At 40.9% G+C, this 27,238-nt stretch overlaps 1 protein-coding gene across 1 annotated transcript in view; it reads right to left on the bottom strand.

Moving 5' to 3' along the window:
- The window catches only part of iglon5 (IgLON family member 5), a 91,453-nt gene extending 88,956 nt beyond the window's left edge, over positions 1 to 2,497 (bottom strand). Inside the window, exon 1 of the mRNA XM_063878567.1 lies at positions 1,954 to 2,497. Coding sequence (XP_063734637.1) covers positions 1,954 to 2,014 — 61 coding nt within the window. The 5' untranslated portion in view covers positions 2,015 to 2,497. The remainder of the gene's footprint in view (positions 1 to 1,953) is intronic.
- Between the last annotated feature and the right edge of the window lie 24,741 nt (positions 2,498 to 27,238).

The following is a 27,238-nucleotide window of genomic DNA, read 5'->3' on the forward strand; positions in this document are numbered from 1 at the left end:
GTTTTTCGTCATTTACCGAGCAATAATAAACACACACAATTTTCTGCACAATGGTGCTAGAGCCTTAAAGCAACCACTTACCGTGCTGGCCTGATTCTAAGAGGCACAGATACAAAAGATAATTACACTGCTGCATGATTTATCAAGCAGTGGACAGTGCCCTTTTAACAGTCATGTACTTCCTTTATAATGCATGCTTTCTATCTTAAAAGACGAACGTGTTGTGGACTTACAGCAACTCAGAGCAGCAGGCGGGATCCCATTTCAATTTGATTCACATGTGCTGCAATGTGCACAACTCGCATCAATATCCAATCATTTTTCAACTGCTGCTTAATGATTGGTCACACCTTCACAGTGCAAAAACCCACAGGTTACAAATTCAGAGGGCTGAATGCTGAAATGAGACTTGATGTGGTTGTAAGGTTGGTTTGTGTGCTGCTGAAGACAGTGTGTGTGTGTGTGTGTGTGTGTGTGTGTGTGTGTGTGTGTGTGTGTGTGTGTGTGTGTGTGTGTGTGTGTGTGTGTGTGTGTGTGTGTGTGTGTGTGTGTGTGTGTGTGTGTCTTGCAGGGCTGCCCGTCTGCTCTCTGCCTGGTGTGGAGAAGGGGCTTGCTGTGGCAAACCAACCGTGACCAGCTGGGCTCCCCTGCCCACAAGGAGCTCAGGAGCAGGAGGCTACAGCCCGTCTGCATCTGCACGTTGTTAACCTCACATCTTATTGCACTGACACATCAATTATTGTTATTAACGGCCGGATTAATTTATTTATATACTGATTTCCCACAGGATGAAGGCAGGACTAATTGAGCCAGGTGTGTTTATTTGTGTTGCCTATGTGTTCATGCTAGATAGGCAAAAGGAAATTAGAATACATGATGAGAGTGGCGTGCACAACTAATATAAGGTGGGACATCCCAAAGCATGGTGAGAATGTTAGAGGATGAAATGATGAAAAACTGCAGGTGGATGTTCAATTATTCCCTGGTCAGCATTCCCTGAAGACAACAACACAACTCTGTTTGTGTTGTACATAATGAAGCAGTTTAAATGGACATCTTCTCTGGAGCAAGTTATCTAGATGTTGTAAAAGAGAAGATGCATGAAGAGTGTTTGTCTCCTTTGCTGTGCTGTAGGGAAGATGTTTTACAGCAGGGATAAAAGAGAAAAAATTCAGGCTTCACTACCCAGTGCATGTTTAACCCCCTAAGCCCCCCCACCCCCCACACTCCACCAACTTCCCCAACTATCCATATTTTTCCATTTATCTCTCGACCTTGGTTTTGAAGAGAGAGAACAAAACACTGTCTTCCCCTCCTGAGTCTCTCTGCATTGCTTCTACCCATACTTACATTAAGCCCACCACCAACACCTCCCTTCAACCCCCCCTCCTCTTTGCACTGTTGGTGCGTCGTGTACGTGGGAAAGCAGCCCATTCAAGTCACGTAAAGGAATGTTTCACGGAACACTGGGGGTGGGACTCTATTTTTTCATAGTAAACATCTTAACATGCATCACTCGTTGCTTACACTGAACCACGAGGTTGGCTTGGAGATGAACCTGGTGCTGCGCTCGTTCTCACGCACACACAGACGCAGGCACGCACGCGCGCGCACACACACACACACACACACACACACACACACACACACACACACACACACACACACACACACACACACACACACACACAGACGCAGGCACGCACACACACACACACCATCTCTTTCTCTACATGTCTATCTATCTCTGCGTGAGCAAATGGAAAGCTGAAGCGCAGTGGTACAGCAGACACGCGTGATTCATGGGCAGGTAGACCCCCCCCCCTTCCCTTCATCATCATTAGTATTCACCTCCACAACCGTTTTCCGAAAATGAAAGGCGAAGATACATGCGTAGAGGCGCATCAACACACAAACGTGAGCACATCGCTAAACTAGCTTGTAAGAACTTACCTTTCGACAGCAGCACCAGGATCAAGCCAGCAAACGCGTTCCGCAAGAGGGGGCAGCCCATGATGGAGTTCTGATTGATTTTTTGCTTGTTTTTGCAGCCAAATGCCTTGGTATTCCTCCTTTATGGTGCCGTTGCGGAAAAACAGTGTAAAAAAACGACCCAGTAACGAATGTCTACTGCAATAGTCCAACGCTTCTACATGTGACTGGACGAAAACATCAGTCTTATCCACTTGACTTTTTCCTTTTGATGACCCGCGTCGGAGATAGAGGCGAAGAGAGCGGTCTGTCTTCTCCTGTGTAGACTCTGACAACCAAAAATGACCAAAGCAGTGGGAAAAAACAAATATCCCACACACTTAGTTTGGCTCTCAGTGCCTTGGAGAAAAATGTTTTAGAAAATGCATGGGAAGAAAAGGTGACATGTAAACTGTCAATGAATGACAGGAATATGTTTTTTTGTCAGAGAACAGGATGGGGTCTGTGCGTCCTGACTAGTCGCAAGTCTCCACTTGAGCTTAATTAGCCTGCTCCCGTGTGTCTCTGTTGGTATGCAGCGCGTCTCGTCGCTCCGCACTCAGCGCGTCGCAGGGAGCAGCAGTGAATGCGAGGCGCACAAGAAAGAGCATGATTGACAGTTCAAGGAGAGCCCTTTTCTCCCAATCAACGGCCCCAAGGAAGGAGGCGGGATGTACGATTGCACCGATGTCCCGTTTGGGGAGGCTGGCCTAGGAGCCTCAGCGCCCAATCGGAGCCGCGCGATGGGCGGGCAGAGCGCGAGGCGAAGCACAGCGCGGTGATAATGCAATGTGATTTATAGCCAGTTCGGTGTTGCTGCAGTACTCAGAGAAAGCAGTCCACAGGGGGACAGGCGGGAATAATAACTACAGGGACAGAGGTGGGGGTGCGGGGGGTGAGTGAGGTTCAGGTGGAGCCATATGGGCTCCGGTGCTCGGGTTTTGGAGACGATAAATGAAACAGAAGGAGGGAGACTGACAGGCTGTGTTGCTGATAAGCAGATGTTATTCAATTGCTGAAAATGAATACTGTCAGACCAGAGAGGCCTGTAAAGACAGTGAGGAAATTGCCCACATGCATAGAAGTTGTTGGTAAACTGGGTAGAGTGTCAACAGGTAACAACACCAACGCAGGCAATACAAAACCATAGGAAGACACTTTATATCTATGCATACGTTGAAATGAGCTATTTATAAACATGTTAGTCTCTTGAATGATGAATTTACACATACATCCATAACATCTGGCAGTTCGTTTCACTCATATTGCATCGTGACAGCAGACCTTCTCTGTCAGGAACATACAGCAAATGAGTCATTGGGTCTATTCCTTGCAAAATATGCTGTATGTCTGCGGTAATTACTTACATATAAGCTGATGTTTTATTCCATCTTTGACTCATACACATGTTTCATTATTACCCAAATAAGGAAGGAAGGAACAAATCACTATTTCCTGATTTATAGTGTTTGGACATTCATACAATAAATACAGTTGGGGATTAACTGACTGAAGATGTGCCTCAGATGAAAGATGGAGGAAGATGAGCGGGCACGCACTACAGAAACCAAGGCTGATTAATGAGTCAGCAAATCAAAGCCCAGCATTAGATACTTACAGTGTATGGTTTGTTTGTAAATACTTAATATTTACCATTAATTAGATTTGAGACCGATGATTAAATCAGAAGATGTTCTTGATGTTAACCAATGCCAATAGGTTGTATTTTATAATGTAAATATATGATTTAGTTACAAAACGAATGATTTGCGAATAATGGATATTGTACTGCAGATAGATGGATAAATAGGTAGATAAATTGATAGAGTTTGTATATCAGCAGCAGCTAACAGTGAGAAGAACAATAACACAATATAATTAATTGAATGAAGAGAATAAGTCTAGTTTAAGGCCTGAAGGAAAGCTCAATTCAACATGGCTTATACACCGTAAACTGTTGTTCGGAAAAAACAATTAAGTCCTGCCCAGCATGCTATACTGTTCCTCTAATCGGCATGTCCTCCTCCTCGTCTTCGTTTGGACTTACAGAATTTGCACTGAAAGCCCCGGGGCAATTATTATACAGCTTCCACATTAGCATAGAAACATTGTGACATTAAAAACTCTGATCCAAACAACAGATACTGTATATGCCAGTGAGTAGCTTCATTGATGATATTCATGATTGCGATCAGTAATTCAACTTTCCATCCGTCAACTCAGGGATATTATTTATAGACCTGTCACAAGTTGCAGTTTGTTTGTACTCAGTTGTTCCAAGTTATTTAATAAAAGTACAAACACCTGCGAAAATGTTGACACACATTTGCATTTTGACTCAGATTTTACAAAGCCAATTACCCTCAGACCTCGCCTGCTCCAAACACACTGCATGACATCCTGAGCACAGTGAGCAGGCTCAGAAGGAGACAGAGGAGCAATATGTTTTTCATTTTGGAAAGACTGACATGCATCAGAAATAGTGCTGCATTTGGTATTTTAATCAAATACAAAGAAAAGAATAACACTTTCTGTATATACACAACTGGCACATACTGTATACATTATGATTGTATGTTATATAGCAACTACAGTTGTTTTCCTCTTTAGAAATATATCCCCAAAGAAGCGTTTGTTTCTACTAAACTAAATACATCTGTTTCTTTGTGGCCTACAAAAGATAAAGGAACAATACCATTGGATTGTTTTGACTGGAAAAGTAATCTGTGTATTCAGTCCATCAGGTTTAAGGTGAAACAGAGTATATGCGATAGAGAAACAGCGGTCAATAGAAATTGCCAATTAGTTATAATAGCATGTGCAAATAAAGCAGCACAAAACTCATCATGTAATATCTTTAAAAGCATTTCATTTTGTCCTCTGCTAACCTCTAAACTCTAACATATTCTGCCCCAAATGTTCTTTTAAAGATAGGTGGCATTTTTCCAAACTATTGGAGCAACAAAAATGAATAATTATGCATTTAATAGATGTTCTTTTATTAGTAGATAGCTGTAATAAACATAAATGGACAAGAGGCCGTTATTATCTCTTTATCTTATCTTCTGGCTGCTCAGGTAAGAGTAATCTTGGCTGTTAAGTCTGATGCAATGTTTTTAATTTGTCATTGATTTATTGTATGGCATTATTATCTCAGTGTGTAAGATTTTTCCCTGAAGCCAACACGGCAAGGAAAAAAAACCAGCTGTATTAATATTGGATCAATGTGTAAAAGTAATAAAAGCTTTTAGCTGGACTTGAGGGCCCCTAGAGAATTGGAGGACCCACAGAGACCAACGAAGAAGACTTACAGAGACTGACAGTGGGCACTGACGTTCAAAAACCATATTGCTGGAATAGATATAGAAAGAAAACTTATAAAAAGAGGAGAAATCTAAAATAGTAAGTAAAGTGGAGCAGACGGTAATAGGAAAGTCCATGTTTAAAGGTCCCCTATTATACTGTTTTGCAATAATATATTATAGGTCTCAGATACACTACATGTCTTTGAAGTTTTTGGCTCGTATTACCAAACAGACCATGCATTGTAGCATGCCATAAACCCCTGCTGCTGGTCACGCCCCTCTGTGAAGTGATTGGTTGAAAAAACACAATGGTGCTCTAGGAGGAGATTGAAGTGATAAGGTGGGCGGGTGTTACCTTGCTTGGAATACATAGTGACATCACAAAGTGGCCAAAATCTGATAAGTTCATTTTCAGACAGGTTTACATAAAGATGGATCAAGACAAAAACAGAGCTAATTTTTTTTCTCCTGAAGCTTTCCACTCTCTTTACACAGAGGGTACACATATGTATGTATTAAGACATGAAGGTGGATTTGCATAATAGGGGACCTTTAAAGTGAGAAATGTGTGTGCACACAGTTCAAGGGGAAATGTTTGAAGAGGAAATAATGCAATGAACAGGAAATCTTTGAAGGTAAGTTCTGGCAAAAGAAAATGTAGTAATATACTTTAAAAATAAGGATTAGAGAAAGATATTTTCCAAAGCTTCGTCCAGATCCTTATACTCACAGATGAGCTCAATACTTTGTGCTTAAGAGGAAGACCTCATGTTCTTTGACAGCAACACTAATTAGAGCAGTTATCTTAGAGCTGTGACCCTTTGTCGAACTTCTGTTTTTACCTTCAGTCTTTGCATTTTTTTTTAAAGTGAAAATTCTTATAGCTTCCGCAAACAGTTATGGTAATTCACTTTTGACTTAATAATCCCAATCATTTCTGCAAAAATGTTACGCTCTCATCATCTCCGCTTTTTTATGACCCACTGTGAGTGACCATTTTCTTGTAGTTAGTCTTGTACTGAGATAACAAGCTTTGCCTCGCTGTCATGGTGCAGTTACAGCAGAATAGAATCGTCAATCCCTTTGGTTTCCTTAAGTATGAGGTGAAATCTAAGAGCCACTGTAATCAGGGTTGCTGGATGCATGATGGGGTCATGATGCAACCTAGAGTGTTATTAACTGGCTGCAACGCCACTGAGTGCATCATTACTCATCAGGGGGAGGAACAGTGAGGTTAGTTTGATTGATTGTAACCTAACCACACTTTGCAGCAAATGCACTGTAGCATATGTCTGCAGACTGTTTGACTGTATCAGATTATATTCAACAAGTACATGCCTGAGCCTACCTACCGTATAGCACACAGTCAAAGTCACTGAGACACATTGAGTGACAAGATGAAAGCAGACCGGTACTATAATGTCAGATGTGTGCGCCATGATGGAACGGACAAACATAAAAGGACACCTTGAGCTTGTTTCAGGAGCGGCAACGTTTTTGACGACTTGGGAGTACTTCCGGCCTGGGGAAACTCACCAAAGTGTCTGTAGAGCTACCAGTAGAGCTACTAGTTGGGCTTGCTCCTGTTTAAGAATACATGGAGATGCGGGAGTGGACACTTTTCCCCTCTTCCCCCATGCTCCATCTTTAAGCCCCACACATTAATTGGCATGCCGGCAGTGACTAGGTTGTAATCATGGTCCCCCAGAGAACCCCACAGAGAGGGATTGAAGGGTAGTGAGATGAGGGAGAGCGAATTAGGGCGTTGGGTCTCAAAAGGCTGGTCCTCTGAGTTATGTTATCCCAAGACGTGCAAGGAAGCAAAAAGACTGGGAGTTGTGGGGGGAATTTATGTAACAGGCAGGGGAAAAGAACAGGGAGAATCTGGAAAGGAAATTGTGATGTGAACTCCCCTGCCCCCAGATAAATGGAGGACTATAGATGGAATGAGAGGAGAATTGGATGGATGATTCATGTTGGGGATTATGGATGGAGATTGATAGCTGGATTGGTGGGAAATCAGTATAGAGGGATGGAGGGAAGTTTGATCGACAAGAAGAAGATGAGAAGGGAAAAGAAGGAAGCGGTGGGTCAGTGGAAGATGACAGAGGTTGATTGACGTTAAATCTCCATGTGTTGTACTTAAAATGCTTTTTTTTTTTATCCTGTGTAAACTTTCAAAACTAAGAAAAAAATCAACAAGCCTCACATTTCTTATTCAAGGCAATTGATTTATTAAGCATTGCCAATTAATTTGGCTCATTTCCACTACAAGCCTTGTTGTTAGCGCCTCACAAGTTGAAGTTGTTTTATCAATTTTAAGCACACAATTGTTTTCACTGATTGCAACCGCAACACGCCACGGTAGTTAAGTACCTTGAAATTGAGGAACCGCATCTGAATCTGAACGCCAAGGAGAGCCAGCCAAGAGACGGAAGAAAAAATATAGAAAAACTGAAGGTTTCTTTCTGTGAAGGTCAAATGTAAATGTTGTGCTCCATCTTAAAGAAGGCTGCTAATTACTTTATCCATAGCATGAGTGTGTGGGTATGTGGGCATGCAGGCATATTTATATACATGGATGTGTTTCCCAAAGGCAAAGGATGAGGGATAGTAAATGAATGATGAAGCACAGAGCGGGGCGAGTCACCTTTTAAGAAGCGAATGGAGCCTGAGCGCGTCAGAGAGTGCGGCCTTGAAGCCAGATCAAAGCCATGAGCCGAGCTGTAATAGATGATGGAATTTAATCATGTCTGCTGCCTCTCTCCCTCTGTTTTATGGCTTTCAAAATGCAACTGCCGTTATTTCGTCCTTTTTAATTTGCCACTCCATCATTTTTCCATCACTGCACTGCAACATTGACTTTCTAGATACAAGTCACTGACATGGGCTATTGAAGTACAATGACACAAAATATCATCAGTGTAATTACTTTATTAGTGTAGACTGATGTCAGATAGGCCCGTCGTGTTTCATGTCACATCAGTGGCTTAGTTAGCGTCCGCTGGTTGCCTTCTGGCCACGAGGAGGTCTTTGCTGCTGAGCTCAGTCGTTTTCCCAGAGTCTGGGAATAAGTGCTGTTTCTCATGCGGCAAAGCATCCCCTTCTAATTAAAAATGTCTTAATGATAGTACTTCACGAGCATTCTTCTTGCAATTAATCATACAGATATATCCTATAAATCTTGAAACAAATATGCAGCAAAAAAAATAACTTTTCACTGGTTGGTAGAAATAACAGTCTGCTTCATTATCATCAAAAGTACTTTGCATTCAGAGCTGTTGTACTTAATGCAGCGATTCATTAATCAATGGCACGTTTGTAGGGATTTTTGAACTCTGACTCAGCCATAAGTCAGCAGCAGTAGGGTCTAGAACTAAAGCACTTTGGTTGGGTTAAGTCCAGTCAGACTTTTTAAGGGGAGGCTATGCCACCCTTTGCTCTGAGCATGAATTGGTAGTCTTGCAGAAATGTAGCATTGATGAATAACTGGTATCTGCAGGTAGATATCTATCATGGATAACCATGCCAAGTGCCATAGTTGTAAGCTTCGACCATGCCTGCTTATGACTGGCTCACACATCATTGTATCCACTCCTGAGTTTCCTAATGGATTCTCTGACCCTGTCATCCATCTCTCTCTGTCTTCTTTTGTCCTTTTTTCATTTAACCACACTAAAAGCAAATAACTCCCTATCTCTGCCTTTCTTTGATTTTTCTTTTGTTTCCAGTTGCTGTCTCTCTACTCGTTTCATTTTCATCTCTGCCACCCATTATGACATTCTTCCTTTTTCCAGCAGAGTGTTTGTGTCTCACATTTTTTACTCTCTCTGCTTCCCAGCTTCACTTCCCCATCTCCTCTGCTTGATTCAGCAGTAATGAGCGCAGCTTAAGGTGGGGCTGGCCTGAGGTGAGCTGGAGAGAGGCAGGGAGGTTAATGAGGATAGCAACCTTGCTTTTTGCCTGAGGTGTAAAAAGAGAGTAAATGGAGGAGTGAGGGAGAAAGAGAGCAAGGGCCAAAGAGACAGACAGACAAACTGACACACAGTACTAACGTTTGCAATAATACATTTAGCTGATGCAAAAAAGCACTCATGTCTCACAGTGTGAACGTCAGCTGAGGTCAAAAAGTATGGTGGTCGCTTTGTGCCAAAACATAAGGTTTAAAATCAAAGATTGTTTTATAGAAATGTATGTGTACGAGTTTCACAGTTATCAATAAAGCAGCAGCTATTATAATCAAGATAATGCATTATTAATAAATTTATGCCGAAATTCCCTATGATGAACTATTTAGCCATGTGGGATCCTCAGAGTGATTTCTTTAATTGCCTCGCCAAGGTTCCTACGGATAAGAAAATGAATAATCAAACAAGGACACTGTCAAATACAAGAAGCAGCCCACACAGTTCAGCCGCGGTGCCAGGAGGAGGCGAGTGAACAATGCTGCTGCTGCTTCTTCTGTAGACCTTTATTCATATAACCACTGCGGACAGATTATTTTACCACGAGTTGCTCAGTAAAAATAAAAGGAAAACTGAATTTAAAAAAAATGACGTAACATTTTAAAGCTTTTTATTTTATTTTACACGTCCACAGACTTTGTTGCTCTTTTACAATTTTGACAGCCTTCTCACTCCATCCCTTCGTACATTCATGCCCTGGTCCTTATTTTCTTTGTTTCACTCCTAAATCAATCTTTCTCATTTCGTCCAGAATTTATTTGACCACCTCTTATTGTTGACGCAATCCACTCTCACAGGCTCATCCGGTACTATCCTGCACCATCTTTTTGCTCTTTTCATCCTCCTCGATCTCGTGCTCTATCCATCCTGCTCTGCATTCGACTTCAGCACATTACAAATGGGGCTCCTTTGCTCTGTACTCTTACTTGGTAACCTCTGCAGAGTTGTGGAACAATGTCCTGATTGGATGTGTCTGGCATTGCTAAGCATCCTGTGTTGCAGAATTGGTGCCATGAATAAAATATTATGTTAGCAGCCAGCAGTGTATTATCACTCCGGCAATGGTATACAGTTCTGGGAAGACAGATTACAAATCAATCAGGCTGCTTGTGTCAAGGTATACTGATGCACTGCATTTTTCTTTTATCGCTAAACTTTTGCTTGTCTGCACATTATTCACATCTATCATAGAAGTAAACAATTCCATACCTTGTATCAGCCTCAGTGCTGTAATAACATCTCTGAAATCCCGTTTGTAGAAAGCAGCAACAATATTTATTAACTCACGCTGCTTAATTTATATGTGTACAGAAGGCCAACATATAGTACAGATTGTGATGTTAGTCATACAAACACACACACAGTGACAGAGCTGCTCAGGCAACAGAATAATCACATTTGTCCACTGGGCAGAGCCAAAAATCTGTGCCCCCGGGGACAGAGCGAGCTGTTGTGATTTTGGCATGGCGGGCAAAATCACACGGTGCACATGGAAGTCGCATGATCTCAAAAGATTCCCCCCAAAAATGTGTTAATTAAAAAAGAAAACAGCACTTTGAAACTATGACGGGCTACAGTACAAAACATGCAGGCACTGTAATATCCGGAGATTTATACTTATTTGTAATCAATTAGGAATTCGACATTATTGATTATTTTTTACTGTTCAGGACTCGATTCTTCCTCATCACACACGGGAAATGAATTATGTTGGATATAATTCAGCATTTCTCTGAAGCAATAATAGCAGAACATTGAGTAAACGAGCATTTAACATTCAATTTTCTACAGCTAACGTTTAAAAGGTGGCAGAAACAACTGTGTATTGTGTCATTGCACAGTGCATGCGCTGTTCCTGCAATTATAGATATGTTAGGAAATATGTTTTTTAGATATTGGGATCGGATTCTTTTTTAATTATAATACGGCAAAAAAAAATTGTATCAAGATTATCAGTGTGTATAACAAGAAGAAAAATAAAGTACATTTTCATGGTGTAGAATTCTACACCTCGCCGTTTATTTCCAATGCAAATGGTCTTTTATATAGCAGGAAGTGGCGTGCTATATGTATTAAGGCAGAAAGTAAAGAAGCCAAGGTCAGGGTGGTCAGATTCGACTTCCAAACAGAAGAAAGGCATCAAGCCAACTTTTCAGATAAAATGTAGTCAACAGGCTGAAGGTTGGAGAAATATTAGTAAAATCCTTGAACATCAGAATAAAAGATGGTTGCTTGGGGAGAAAAGAAGAATCTCCATTCAGACAAGGGCTCAGCAGCAACACATGGATCAAGTTTTAAAGTACAAGGACAACTCGCACTACGTTTAAATATACTTATTTCTGGACGTGGTTTGCTGAAAATTCTAGGTCCTTCAGGGTTACAAACCATGGTCTAAAATCCTTTGACGGATGCTTTATGTTGCTACCTCTCTGGACCCTGAATGTCAGAATTAACCGAAAATATATCTGGACTCTTTAATTCCAACAAGAGAGAAGATTTCGCCTCTAGAAAATGTTTTCAGTCCTGATATGTTAACGTATGAAACAAGGAACGCAAAGCATACCAAATAACCATATGGTAATAAGTAGGAAAAACGGCAGATATGTATTCCTTTAACTTCACACTGAAACTATGTCAGAGGAGCAGCTTAATAGCCAATAAATGAGTTCTGATTTCATTTTGCGTCTTTGATAGTTTTCTCTCAGTAAGCTGTTGCCGCAGTTGCTTGGTGATATATTACCTCTGAAGAAGTATTTCAGTGTAGGATGTCAGATTGATGAAAAATATGAAAGAGAATTGATAAGCAGCTTTTGGATTGACAGCCCAATATGTAAACAAACTGTATTCATTACCATGTACACCCTTTCTGTTTTCTTGTAAGAAAATATTTCATTATCTAATTCAGATTTTCCCCAAAATACAACGGAAGAAAAAGGTACAGTCAGCTGTTTGTGTAGTGCAATCAGGCAAGCATATACTGGTAGATTTATCCATTTCCCCTCAACCCTCAGCAACTTCCGTACAATGTGGCGGTCTCCAATGTATGAGTAAAGCCCTATAATCAATCTGTGCCATACTGTATTGTCTCAGAAGGTTTCTGCTGTGTTTGTAATGTTTGAAGAGAAAAGAAGAGGGAAAAAATAAGAAATGCAATTGAGAGTTGAAGCAAAATATAAAAGAGGGAGTTTCAGAAATGCAATCATTTTTGTGCAGGGCTGAAGTATTAAGGGCTTCAACGCGATGGTATCTACTGCGCATTGAATTTATCCAGAAACAGATTCTGCACTCCTGAGACTAAACTCAGTGGCTTTTAAAATTGATTATTTTCAGCCAACCGAGTTGCTAAGTGGAATGGAATGTACAATTAAATGTTTGATTGTTTATGGCGCTGCCGCTCATTTTTCGCTGGCTGTCTCTTAACCCATTTACCATGGTCCATCAATACACGTTTAAACAGTCGTACACCGGATACGCTATGCTGTTAATGTCACGGTTCTGGCGCATTTGCGTTGCGCTTGGAATGACTCCCGGTAAAATCATTAATCAAAGTAGGACTGTCATCAACAGCCCTGTGTGTGAGTATCATGCGTTACCATAATTAATGTATTGATTGTAGACACTGCCGAGCTTCTCTACAGTTCGTGTTACAATTTCGCCCATCCCCTCTGCCCTGACCCTACTTTACCATATACCCTTTGTTTTGCACATTAATTAAACACATCCTTCCCTTCCCAAGCATGAGGGAACACTTGTCAATACACTTTGAATCGAACTCCTTAGTGCTGATGTGGAATCTGTCCTTGCCCTGAGAGTGCCAATCAATGACGCATCGCCCGGCTTCTCAACGAGTCCGTCCCTGTTGCTCTGCATCTAAATCACTCAGCTGATATCATCTCTCTCACAGTCCCTGCAGCCATTTCTTCCATCTCTTCTAACCTCCGTCAATATCTCTCTGCTCAATACACATTGCTTGTATTTAATCAGGGCCCAACCAAGTTTACGGTTGTACTTTTTAAACTGTACTATCATAAGTCAAATGATATGACACAGTTTGGAGCTGAAACGGATGCTGAGATTGGACGCTTTGTCTTGTTTGATAGAGTTCTCGTGACAGGTCAGCAGCTGTTGTTCTAACACAGTTCACTGACATTTCTGAAGCAAACAGATTTGCTACTCAGTGTGAATCTCATTATCATACATTTGAAAAGTTTCATCACCTTTAAGATAATCTATTGTAACATCAGGACCATGTCAGTGCGCCACCTGTTAAGAAAAAAAAAGACATTTCCTCTAGAAACCATGATTTTCATGGACAAGATCTTCGGGTATAAGGATAAAGATGTCGTTTCATTTCTTGTTATTGCAAACAAATCTTGTGAAAGATCAAAACCCATTGCTTTAATGAATGTCTCGTGTTCTTTATAGACAGATTCACGAGGCTGTGAATACATAGGAAATAATATTAGGTTAGTTTTGATTATGTTTTTTGTAGCAAAATGATAATAGGAAGGATATTTCCAGATTCAGGCTTTGATACTGTATCTGGTACTAGGTTATTTTATAACATATGGCAGAGGAAAAATCAAAGTTTCCTGTCAGTCATTCTCTACCCTATTGGCCCAATTTCCATATTCATGGGCTTGTGTATGTGTGTTATGTATTTATTCAGCTGACGGTGGTGCACATGAAAGTCTAATACCCAGCATCTTGGGGAAAAAAATGAAGGTGTACCTGTAGGGAAAAAAAGGGCCAATGGTTTCCTCCCCAAGTAAAACAAAGGATAAAACCTGATTAAGTCATTACAATAATTATTCACTTTACCCCAACTAAACTAGTTAACATTGATACATTAATTAGACAAATAGCTCCACAACGTTGAAACACGGGCTGACTGAACACATGTCAAGTTGAATTTATCCTCCTCCTTTATATATTTCTTTTGTCAGCGCTTTCAAGTGACCGCTGGGATTCACAGCCGGATTCTTTGTGAAATGTGTAGTGCTTTGATCTACATCAAATGCAAACCAAACTTGGGGAGGAAAAATTAAACGGTGTCTAACGGCACAGAGAGATACATCGCGAGAAAAAAAACTGCAGCATTTGTTGCCCATATAAAAGAGGGTTTTAGATTTTTCTTGATGTTAGATTCAGTCTGTAGTTGATTTATGGCAGGGATTCTGGGCAAAACTCCTGGTGCATAAACACCTTTGGAGAGTGCTGATCAATGTAAATTGGTATGTGAATGGACACTGTGACCTTTGGAAAAGTCCTTTCTGGGAAAGGCTGTTCACTGATCTTGGTCGGTGTCCTTTCTTTTCCCTCTCAGTGCTCTCAGAAAAGTCCTAACACAGCAGTAACTCTCCGCGGCAATGTCTTCCAAGTGACTGAATAAAAGTGCAGGATCTGACTTCTCCAGGACTTTTCTGGGCCTTTGTCTTTGAAGCAACACGACACAGGGCTTTGACACTCTAAAAACACTGCTTAGAATTTGACTCTGCATCTAAAAGAGGATGGGGAAAGCTGGCAGTGGCAGAGGATGTCAAAGAATGATGGCCTTCATGTTCAGTCCCAAGCACTTAACGCTGACTGTGAAAAATTCCTGACAGTAAAGGCAGGCGAGGAAAAGGCTGCCAAATATTTGTAGTTGGACGTTGTCTTTTGAAGGATTTTATCACAGTTCTCTACTGTTGCATTGTAACAGAAATCTCAATAACTGATTGCCTTTTTGTACAAAACAATGTGGATTTCGAAGATTTAAGTACTGCATATTGCTCATCACACGATAAGTAGAATGACATTTTCAGTGCTGTTGAAAAAACATGATTTACTCTTAACGCAGTTCATAAATATCTTAGCTCCCAAGCACATATCAAAGCTTACTTAATGACAAATGCAATTTTGAACAACCACTTATCTCATGATATGTATCCCCAACCACCTACACTCCATCAGATAACTCTTGACATCCATTTGCTTCCTTCCTGTCTCTTCTAGGCCTTTGCTTCTGGAAGATGGTCTGAGCTGTTAATGCTAACTAATGCCCTAAAGGGACAACATGCACCTGTAACCCAAGACTGCAGCAGGTGTCGGATGCTGAGCCTGCTTAAGGAGGCCAAATGTACCCATTCCCCAAGCTAAGATTGACTCCAAGAGTGGAGCAGTATAATTCTAGCTTCAGGCAGCTCTTCTGGGTGGCTGCTTCCAAAAGCTTAGCTTCAAGATGCACTGCTGGTCTCCCATCCAACGAAGATGCATTTCCCTGCTATGCCTATTTTCCTGGTACTTCTGAAATCTTTTGAGAGAAGGCTTCAGCTTGGGTATGCTCAGATAGTTGGTTACTGCCATCCTGCTTTACAACTTTTATATTTTATTTGCCGTTATGTTATGTGCTAAAAAACATTTTTCACATAGCCTACACTCCATGATGGTTTTAGTTTGGCAACAAGCAGACACAGAGACACAAATCAAAGTGACTCCAAACATAAATGTTACAGGCCCTCAAGACAGTACCACAGCAAAAATAGAGCATTCAATCAAAGCATCGTATTAAAATCCGCAATCAAATTCACATTAAGCGCTCACACAATACAGAAATTCAAAACCTTTACAATCAAAAAACAATAAGGTTAAATCTATCACCTCACAGCAATTCATATAACTTTAAACTACATAAAACACAAGTTGTAAATTATAACAAGTAACAATAAATATCAACACTATGTAAGCCTGTAAGACTTCACTCAGACAATATAAAACCCACAAACACCTACGGCGCGGCGACTAACATGCCCGCAAGACAGTACTCAGGTGACAAAAACACAACCATGTAACTGCCGATAGTATCGGAATATCAAAGTTTATAAAGTTCCACAGAAATGTCCAAAATGATCTCAAAAGATGTGTATAACAATCACCATTACAGCACGGTGTATGAGGTTGACAATGATTAGTAACGATCACTCACCTGTAAACTATAAATCAGTTCGTCACCAGATCGCGTCTGTGAAGTGGCCGGAAGTTTCCACCTGAGACAACCCGGGCCGCAACTGATCCCAGGTCAACAGTTCCCCTTGGGTGTTGCTTACATCGATCTGCTACCTACATTAGCCATCTAACATGTTTATTCAGAATGATTATAACATGTAATGTCTACCTGGGATAATAATATGTTTTGGAAATCAAGGAAATAACTCTTTAGCTATTTAAAATAAAAAAAAGGGATTGAACAGTTCTTGGCTGCAGCACATAAATATCACTGTTTTGGATATAGACTGAAATTACTGACCTTAACTTTGGAAATATCCAAATTGGTTCCATGTCAAATTTAAATCATATATATATTTATTCATCCTTAGTGCATGTTCTGTTGTTGGCTGCAATTGAAGCATCCACACAGGTCCACACAGGTTATTTCACAAATACAACAATGTAGGAGGCACTATCACGCTACAACATTTAAAGTCATTTAAATTATATAACAATATTTGGGGCACAGAGAAAAAAAATGGATTTAACAAAGTAAACACTGACACCTGTGTGGAAAATGTAGTCCTGATCATATCTGATGATTTAAAAAAAAAGGTAACCTGCAAGGCCATTTTCACCTTTACGTCACACCCTGTAAGCAACAACTACTCTACGCCATGACATACTGGGCCCTGCGGCAAAAGGGAAGCAAAGAAGTGAAATGAAAAAATGGCATACAGACACGAGAGGCAAGAGCCTTTGTAGAAGGAACAAAATATTTCAAAGTGCGGTGATGGAGGTGACGAAAGGTCATACAAAACTGAGAGGGAGACAGATTATGAAGCATCCTTGATTCATGAAACTACCAGCAGAGTCACAGACTCGAATTAAAAAGTGACTCATTCGACTGAAGCCATTTTTACCTAAATAAATATGGTCACTTTCTGTTTTGGTGCATTAAGGTTGATGGGGAGTTGTGTGAAAAGTAAGCATATGGAGTTATAATGGAAAAACACAATCCTTAGATGCTTTTTTTAATATACTTTAGGTCACATATGAAAGCACATGTATGGCTATATCAGCAGTACGGATAACACAATAAAGGTATTACTGTTCCTATGCATGCTGGCCTCATATTGAGTTTGGATTAGTTTTAGTACCTTATAGCTGTGCCGTGTCCTTTTTACCTTGATTACTAAAGGAAGAAAGGAAATATCATTGGTTGTAAGTCCCTCAACTACTATTCATCCCGCCGCTGGATATTAAATTGGAATTCAAGAGGGGGTTAGAGGTGTTAGAGGCTGAAAAAGAAATTGTGTCATGTAAAGACCCAGCTTTGCAACTTTTCATCAAAAAGAAAAAGGAAGGAAAGGACAAATAAAATGTGAAATTAAAGCATTTGTTGAATTATAAAACTTAGAACGTCTCTGCTTGTGTGGTTTCTTGATATTCTGCTCTATTCTGCTCTGATGCATACATACTATATAAAGTGAAAAGCACTTTTGTAATACTTGTGACCTAATGTAAGATCTTTAAGAAGGGAAATACCACCTCATGCGCTCACATCTTCCCAAGGTGGCCAAACGTGTATCCTTTTGAATCCTAGTGTGGTTTCAATTGCAGTAAGAACATAATCCTACCCAGTTCCAAGAAGTAAACCCTTACGCAGTGATAATGCTCTCTGCTCGGCTATTTGTTATGATGAACATAGAGAAACGACAGGCTAACATGAGGGGGAAATGACTGAGTTGGACTTCTGCAGTAGTCCTATGTTTGCCTGATGTCTGAGATGAACAGATCATATACAGAAAAGTCCACAAAAGAAAGAGGTCTGGTTTTGGAAAGTCATTTTGTTGTAAACTGGGGGATAAAAGACATTCACATCCTAATAATGTTGCTTGATTTCTGGCCTTTTATAAATCCTGTCCTGTTCCTATTTTCTTTATTTGGTCGGCTTTAATTGTTTTGCACGGTGAAACTGAACCAAACTAAACATTGATTTGCAATTACAAAAACTCTAATCTACCTTTTTCTGCTGATATTGTTTCCGACATGATCAAAATAATTTATTACATATTTACAGCTGAAAAGTTTCACTTGAAACAAACAGTATGAACTTGATCCATTTCCCTGAATACTGTGAGCCAAGCAGAGCTGTCTCCCTGTTCAGTCTCTGCCAGGCCTTCTGCTCCCTCCTCTGCCTCCTCTTCCCTCGTATTCCTTTCTCTCCCCACCATGCTGAGCACACACACACACACACACACACACACACACACACACACACACACACACACACACACACACACACACACACACACACACACACACACACACACACACACACACACACACACTTCACGGTGACAGATGACACTGAGAGCAGGGGGTCTCTGCCAGTCTCACCCCTCTAGCTTGGCATATGCCAGCCTCTGCACCACTGCAGCAATCACCTGCTCGACTCTCCATTAAAGGACGAGGCAGACAGAGATCCAGCCACTAACTGCTTTGCGCTAAACTGTTTGACTTTCACTCAGCGTCCCAGGGCTGTCCATTTCAGGGATTCAGTCGGCAGCCTCCGTCTTTGTCTCTGTCTGAGTGCATTTAGGGAAAGCAACGAAGACACTTCCATTGATACGGCCTGCTAGCGCATCGCCAGACGTCAGGCTATTCTGTCACACATCAGTGCTTCCTCCCAGCCCTGTATGACATTAAAGTGCATGGGCAAACTCATGTGTATATAGTCCCAGACTGCAAAGTGGACATCTGGCTTGGACTAAAATGTTCTCTATATGAACAAAGATTCATGCTTAATGATCAAGAGATTGGCCAATTGTCTGTCAAGTGCGTGTTCTTTCTAATTTACATGTTTGTTAAAAAACCTTCACATTGTATATTGAAATAAAAAATGAATGGAACATGTCCTCATCACTAGCTGGCAGAAGGGAGACTCCAGCAGAGACAACACCAATCGTAATCAGTTTTTTTTTTTCATTTTATCACATTATGTGTTAGCAAACAATTCCCAGAAATTACTTACACCTCCACAAGAAACAGAGCAACATGGGTATTCAGTGAGAGCTCAATTTCTCGCCACCTGTTTAATGAAGTCCAATGTTCACTGGCACTTTTTCCAGAATTTTGCACGCCAACTCCTGAGAAAAACATCTGGCTCTTTCTGGCTTCCTGGACGTTCGACTATGTTCACCAGCCACTCAGTGACTTTGGCGCTCCCCCATATCACGCCGGGCAGGAAGCCTACAATCAGCTTGTGTGTGGATGAGAGCTGAGAGCGGCTGCCCACAGTTTAATATGCGGGGGTCGGTGGGAGCAGGACTTACTCCACAATGTGGACCAGCAAACCAAAACAGTGAGCTGAAAGGGGCTGGTGTTGCCTGATGCTGCAGATGTTACTTATCTGTATACAATCTGTAACAGTTACATCCCACTGCAATACATTTCAGGGAGTGATTCGATTTAATGTTACCTTAACACAACTTTTGTGACATCCGGTTTCAGCTAAAAAAGTGAGTTGTCTGCTGAAAACATTTTCAAAACCCTCCTTGCTTGATTCCACCACTAGCTGAAAATTGAAATGGGAGACGTGTTGGATTGCCTGTGGATTGAAACCACCATCGAGCACAGTAATTATTGCAAATCACTTGTAAAACTCAAGTAAAATTAGTCCCTTGTGAATCGGACTTTTCCCCTCTTTTGAACTTCCTTTGTCCTTTTTTTTTTTTTTTCTTATAATGCGTTCTTCATACAATAATGTCTTAGTGCTGCTTGTTGTCCTTGGTTCTGCGTGACTTCCTATTATATTTTGGTCACTGCATGAAAAGATAAGTTCTTTGGTTCAAACAATCCAGGGCTTAAAACAATATTGATCTAATGAAAATAAACACATATTGACAGGTTTACTTCCAATTCATTTAACACGATGTCAGTGATTCAACTTATAAGTCGATCGTGAACACTTTTAGATTCATTGATGTAGCAGCTGGTGGTGGGTGAAGTCCTTATCTGGGTTGATGCAAAGTCGCAGCTAATTGGAGTAAATGGTAGAGCAGACAAATAAAACTGGAGCCCAATCGGATACTCCGACTTAATTAAAAGAAGTTGCAGTTAATAGAAAGACATCAGCAGCGGCCGCGCTGTTAGACTCAAAGGAGCAATCCATGACCTCATGACACCTCATGAGCAAAATACAGAGTACATGAGCAGAAACAGGAAATTGGAACTTGATATCATCCCAAATTGATTTGCAGGTCTTTGATACTAAAACCAAACTGTGAACAATGTTTTTGTGGCCGTTAAGGTCTTTTTGCATCTAGTATTTTGTCTCTGAAAATCATGTATCTCCAAAACAACATGTGTTTTGGCATTGGGTTGTTTAAACCACAAACGTAAACCATGTGTTTATTATCGTACCTACGACAGTGAGGCCCCCTAATCTTAATGGAGTCATCACTTAAACACAACCAACAATGTTTCCCTAACCATGACATGTTTCAACCTCACTATTAACATGAAGGAACAATTAATCAATGTAAATATGTTTATTCAGATTTATTTGATAATTCATGAATGCAGCATGAGGCCCTTTGTTTGCAGACTTGCCTTATAATTAGTTTCTTTTATCTGTTCATGTAAACTTTCAACCAAGATTTAACTTAAGAAAGTATAACCTCCAGTGGTGACGGCATCTTTTTTATTTCTTTTTTTCTTCACCTATGAAAAATGGTTTAACTCAAAATATGTTAAAAAGACACAGCTCAAGAACGGGTCTTTCAATGTAAATGTAAAACAGCACAGGTAAGACGAACCATAACCATTAACGACAACGAAGGATTTGCAGATTACAACCTAAAACATCCTCCTTCCTTTCTCCCATCACTGCAGATCCAAATTGCGGCCCCTCCCTTGGGGGATACTGGTTAGCTACTATCGCTGGGTTAATGGGCCTTGTCTGTCTCTTCTCCATTGCTTTAGCTGGTTCTATTGACCCTGCCTGCAACCATCCCAGCCCACTCCCTCGACACACATATCCCCACGACACACTCCAGTGGGCCCCCTGGCTCTATTCATTTCATGCCCTTCACTCCGCAGGGCCACAAATCTCTCTCTTTCATTCTTTTGCCATCTCTCTCTGTGTACACTATCTGGATCTGCTTGATGTATGCTGTCCCATTTGCCATACCTGTGATGTCAATTTCTGTCCGTGTGTGCTTTGTTTGTATCTCCTCCCTCCTTTTTTCATATCAGTACTTTTTCTGATTCGTTTCCTGTTTCTTCCTCTCATTTTTTATTGCTTCATTCCTTTTTTCCTGCACAAACCCGCTATCTGTTTACTCCTCCTCTTTCCTCCCAAATCCCCAAATGGCGCAATGTGCAATTCATTGCCAACACATTTCTCATGGTTGAGGTGTAGCACCACATTCAAATATAATATAGAATCTGTCATGCAGAAACATTACAAGACATAAATATTTATTCTCCACTCTTCATTGGTTCTGCCTCCATCTTCATCTGTTTCTCCCTAGGACTCCCCCTCTCTCCATCTCTGCTCCCTCTCTCTTTATACTTTTTCCATAATTTCCTCGTTCCAACCTGCACTGGGTCAGGTCCGAACCTGTGCTTGTGTGAGGAATAAGTCCTTGTTTATCAAAGAAAAACACTTCTGAGAAATTGATCCCCCACATCAAAGACCTGAGCTCTTAATGAAAAAAAAAAAAAAAATCCATTTCAGCTGATGTTTTTTTGGCAGTGCCCCTGGGACTGGTAGAAACAATACATTTAAACAGACAGAACACTGTTCAGGTAAGAAATGATAACACACTGGTAGAATGCAATCATTCATTTTTCCTATATAATTTAACATATCTCTCTAATTATCTCTTCTATTTCATCCAGGCCTTTGAGGGAAGGCATCCCTTGCAGAGGATCTCAATCAAAACATAAATTGTGCTCACAAACAATACAGTCTCCTTGATTACTTTTGGCAACTTGCTTCCATATTTTTCCTAGGGAAAAATGAAAACACTTCATCAGACTAAACTAAATTCAGCATTGAGATAATTTGCTCATTAAGCCAGAAAACCACAAACAAAGCAGCATGAACAATTATAACAGAGTCCCACCAGCAAAAGGCTTTGTGTAGCCAGCATAATTAGAATGCTTATACTTTATCTTGCTCTCTTTGTGTTAATGTTAGGGTAATTAACTTTGTATGATTTACCTGTTCTTTGATCCTATCGGTTTTACTTCAGAAATATTTCATATTTCCTTTTTATTCTGAACCACTACATTCACAAGTTTTGGACAACCATTTCATATAACCCTTTCACTTGATCTTGCAAAATCGTTTGACCCTATGTCTTAAACACACGGTAATCCACACTTGTCCAGGTGTCCCTCTCATATCTGATCAGCTGGATAACACCCTGTGCAGTCATGACTGTGTGTCTGAATCCTGAGTGACAGGAAGGCGCTACCTGGTTGGAATAAAACCAGTGAAGTAGAGATTTGGTTCCCATAGCGCCAGCAGCTCTGAATCAGCACAGGGACGAGCCAGGCAGAGCATCAATCACAGTGCCAGTCTGTGTCAGCCTTTTCGTCTTTTCCATACAGTCCTCTGCAGGATCAGTGCAGGTCCTACAAATGAATCGGTGCAGCGATAAAAACTGAATGACAATAGGTTTCTGGTCGTGCAGGTCGTTGCATTTTTAAAAAAAGATTGGTTGATAATGCTGGCAATGAAATAGAAATCTGATTTATGAATATGTGTTTGTATGCAGTTTGCACATGCTGGATTAACTGTTTATGTATGCTAATAGGTTTGTGGTGTTTGCTCACTTGAGTGACTGGATTTCCTCTCCTGAGCAGCAGAGTTTTATTTTATTTATCCTGCACACTCATTCTGCACCCATCCATGTCAGCAGGATGTACGAGCGTGAGTATGGCAAGGTATTTATGATGTTGCTCGATGAATGTGTGAGAGTGAGTGCCTCTGGATTAAGGAGTTTGTGCTCGGGTGCATCTGTGTTTGCCAGGGCGTTTCTCTTCTACCTGTCCTTGTTACATGGCTGCTCCCTGTAGCTGCTACCACCTACAAGCTTGCGGTAATTAAAGTGTTTGATCTCCTTTGCCTCCCCGTCGAGACACATATTTCCAGACCGGCAAACACTGTGCTATTGCCACTGTGATCAATGACTGAAGGAGAAGCGAGAGCCGCAAACTGACAGCGCAGAGATTGAACAAGGGGGTGCGGGATGGCGAGAGAGTGCGACAGGGTTGAGAGGAGAGGCAGAAGAAGTTAGTTAAGAGGAAAAGTGAAAGGGACAGGGGTGAAGTGAAGGCTGATGAGATAAGTTGAGGAATGTACCGGCTTCATGTTGAGCTGCGCATTTTAAAAAACATCAAATTCCCATTATTTGTGGATGCAATCTTCATGTTAGCAGAGCTGCATTTTCCCTAAAGATGTTTCACACAGCTCCCTTTATTAGAGAACAACTTCCTCTGCTTTAAAAATACCTTTCCAATGTAACTCAAGTGCCATGATAGAAAGATCTCACTTTGATTAAAGTAGCTGCTATAATCAGTTACAAGAAAAATGTAGTTCAGTATCCGTGTGCAATGCAATTTGTATTTCAACTGCATTAGCAGCACAAAATATCACCTGCTTTTAATGCCAAGCTCTAAGTCTAAAGCTTAGCTACACATTTTGAAATAGATAAAAAAGTGTTATGTGGTTTTTCGTTACCCTTATGGGGCACAAAATTGATTTTTTTGAGCTATACTTACTCAGCCGAATCTACAAAGAGATGATCTAGTGACATTTATACAGTACACTCATGAGGCTCACAAAAGCACACTCAAATCACCTAACACACACACACACACACACACACACACACACACACACACACACACACACACACACACACACACACACACACACACACACACACACACACACACACACACACACATGCATCACAATGAAACAAATACTGACACATACACGTAAATATGTGGGTGTAGAGAGTAACAGCGATAGCCGAAAGCAAGTTTATCACAATCTGGAAAGAAAGATTTGATGTCAGGTATCAGAGGAAAAGACGCCACCACACATCAAAATATGGCCTCCATACTAAAACACTGCCTTGAATTCAGAATGAAAACAAAGCCTAGAAAAACAGACGTCTCTCTGTTCTCTCTGCTTTTTAACATACCCAAAGGTGCTTTACAAATTGCAAAAAAAACACAAAAAGGCACAGGGCATTGAATTAAACATTAAAAGCAGTTCTTGTAAGAACCAAGACTTGAGTGAAGTCATTATCTGTTTAGGTACTGACAGCCTGTGGTTAAGGTTGGATAAAGATCATCTTCATTTAATGCAGAAAACAATCAAAAAGATCCAATACAGTTGCTTTATTATCATTTTATCGTAACTAGGATCTTTTCTTAACATTGGCCAAATTGCTTTTGTTGACTAAACTAAACGAAACTCGTCTGTGGTTCTAATCTTTTGTCTCTAGTGTCACAGTACTTGCACATTTTACCAGCCTCAAACACCACCTTATGACTTGCAAGTGGTACCAAAACATTAATTCCTTGATTTAAGAAAACATTTCAACTGATCAAGGCAGCAATTAAGTTTCCCTCAGAAACTATTTGGCAAAACAAATTAGAAGCGTGGAAACATACTTTATAGTAGACAGAGTTCCACTAAGAGTATTGCTGTTCTGTCTTGGAAAAATATTCTTAAGATGTTTCTAAACATATCTAATAGGAAAACTCTTGGACATAAGCAAACTGCATTCAGTAAACCCTTTTCCCTTTGAGTTAGCCATCACGGTTGATGATGATTTCTCATCTAATAGGAGAGTCGGGTGAATCCAGGAAGTTGGCCCCGGTTTAATTCCATGTGGCAGCGGATACCAAAGCAAGACCAATGCACTTAACTGCAGGTGAGCCAAGCAAGCCGTTTGCTGGCAGGCTCCGTCCCTCTCATGTTTTTAATTCCTTGTGGCTCTCACAAAAAGACACACATTGAAAACACACAGGACACATAGAGGGCACACGAAGACCTGCTCAGACCCAAGTCATGTACCTTGCTTTTAGACTCCCTGACATCTGTCTTCTCCCTCTCTCACACACACCCACACACACACACACATAGCTTTGCCTCTACCCCCGTGCACCTCTCTCTCCCCACAGCCAGCCAACCAGCTCTCCCAAACCTGAATTCCCATTCTCCACAACTCTGTGGCTGGCTGACCTTGGAGCAGCGAGGACGGATCGGAGACAGACACGGCGGGAGAAGGAGCCGCAATTCATCTTATGCCGGCATGCCAGCCTGGCCAAACAAGCTTGGGGAAACAATCCCTAGCAAGGCAGAGCTGCAAGCATCACCGGCCTGAGTGGCACGATCCGTCAAATTACCTGTGCTCTCTGGACTGAGGCCCGGCCCCATATCGAGAGGCCGGATACAGGCTTATGGTTGAGCACACAAACACAAACAATGACGATGGGCTCCCACGCCGCAACATGGGATCACAGCCTCTTCCATGACATTTATTTTGTAGGCAGTGTTGTGGATGCCGTTATGCCTCTGACCTTGTCTCACTGCAGTGTACCTATACTTCTTGTTTATGGAGTCTTCTTTCTTCACACAGCACATTCAAAAATCTCATAACTTTTTGCTTTATAGTTTTTTGGATGGATTTGGGAGATGGTGCTCTATCATCCCCCCTTCTCTTTTACCTCCCCCTGCCCTTTTTAGCTTGTAAAAAGCAACTAACCCCATCCTGTTCTGTCACTCCCCATTTTCTTTCCATTTTGTGGGATGCACAATGACAATCAGCACTATTGAAGCGTTGTATTTTTCCTCCTCCTTTCTTTTGCTTCTTCCCATCGCTGCTGTCTTCTGCCTCTCTCCCACCTTCTGCGATATTTGCCTCGCTTTAGAAAAAAAAAAAACCTTGACACCTCTTCTGATCCACTACTCTGTTTTTTTTCTTTTTACATGGTAATCAGTTTGCAAATCAGTGCAGCGTCAGGAAGAGTGTTGCCAAGTTGTTTGGATCACTCTGCCTTAATCTGCTAGACGGCGGAATCGTTGCGGACTGCGGAGCACGCTAGTCTGGAGTGGATTTATGTTTTAAGGGAGGCTCAGAAGGCGGAGAAGAAAGAGATATTACATTTGAGAAATGAAGTGCTCTATAAAAATATCCCAAGCACCCAGGATGCAACAGAATAAAGAGGTACCGAGTCATAATACTGTTCTTTATGATTCGTTGATGAATTATATTTCAAAAGAACTAGTTGGATGGTTTAGAATCCATTTGCTGCTGTCCCATGGTGGATGAAGATTCTCAATTTTTAAGAACGGCAAAATGTAAATTCAAAAGAAAAAGCTGAAATGAAAGCTTGATCGGTAACTGGTAGGATTTTCAGCATTGTAATGAAACATAATTATGTATGAAATCATTTGTTGTTACTAATGCATATTTTGTCATTCTGGTGTAGCATCTGCCAGGAGTAAATAGTCTCTGGTAAATTGTCAGTGGTTTTGTTTTGTCTTGCCACGATAGTCTAGAGAAAAACAGCTAAAGGTCATGATGGTTTACAAGCTAAGAAGTCGATACTTTATCAGCCTTGGTGGAATAATGGAGGGCATAAAACAGGAGGAGCAGTAGGTGGGTTTTTATACAAGTTTCCCCTGGGGACCTTATCTAACCACAAACTGTTTCTAGAAGATGAGGAAATGAAAAGGCTCTCTGAGCGTGACGATTTTTCCTGATGGAGTTACTCAATGTTTCAGTTTTGGCCTTTGACAGCTTCAGTACAGCCCATAATCAGTATTCTAAAACATTTACAGGGAGTGGGGGACCATGGTTATTAGAAATATGATGAATAGTTGCATTATTTATTCAGTGTAATACATTTATGTTAAATGAAGAAAAGTAGTAGAAAAATTGCTTTATTTCTTGTGACTCCAAATAGCCATGGACAATAAGCAGACACACA

This window comes from Eleginops maclovinus, chromosome 3, assembly GCF_036324505.1.
Source record: "Eleginops maclovinus isolate JMC-PN-2008 ecotype Puerto Natales chromosome 3, JC_Emac_rtc_rv5, whole genome shotgun sequence".
Taxonomy (NCBI): Eukaryota; Metazoa; Chordata; class Actinopteri; order Perciformes; family Eleginopidae; genus Eleginops; species Eleginops maclovinus.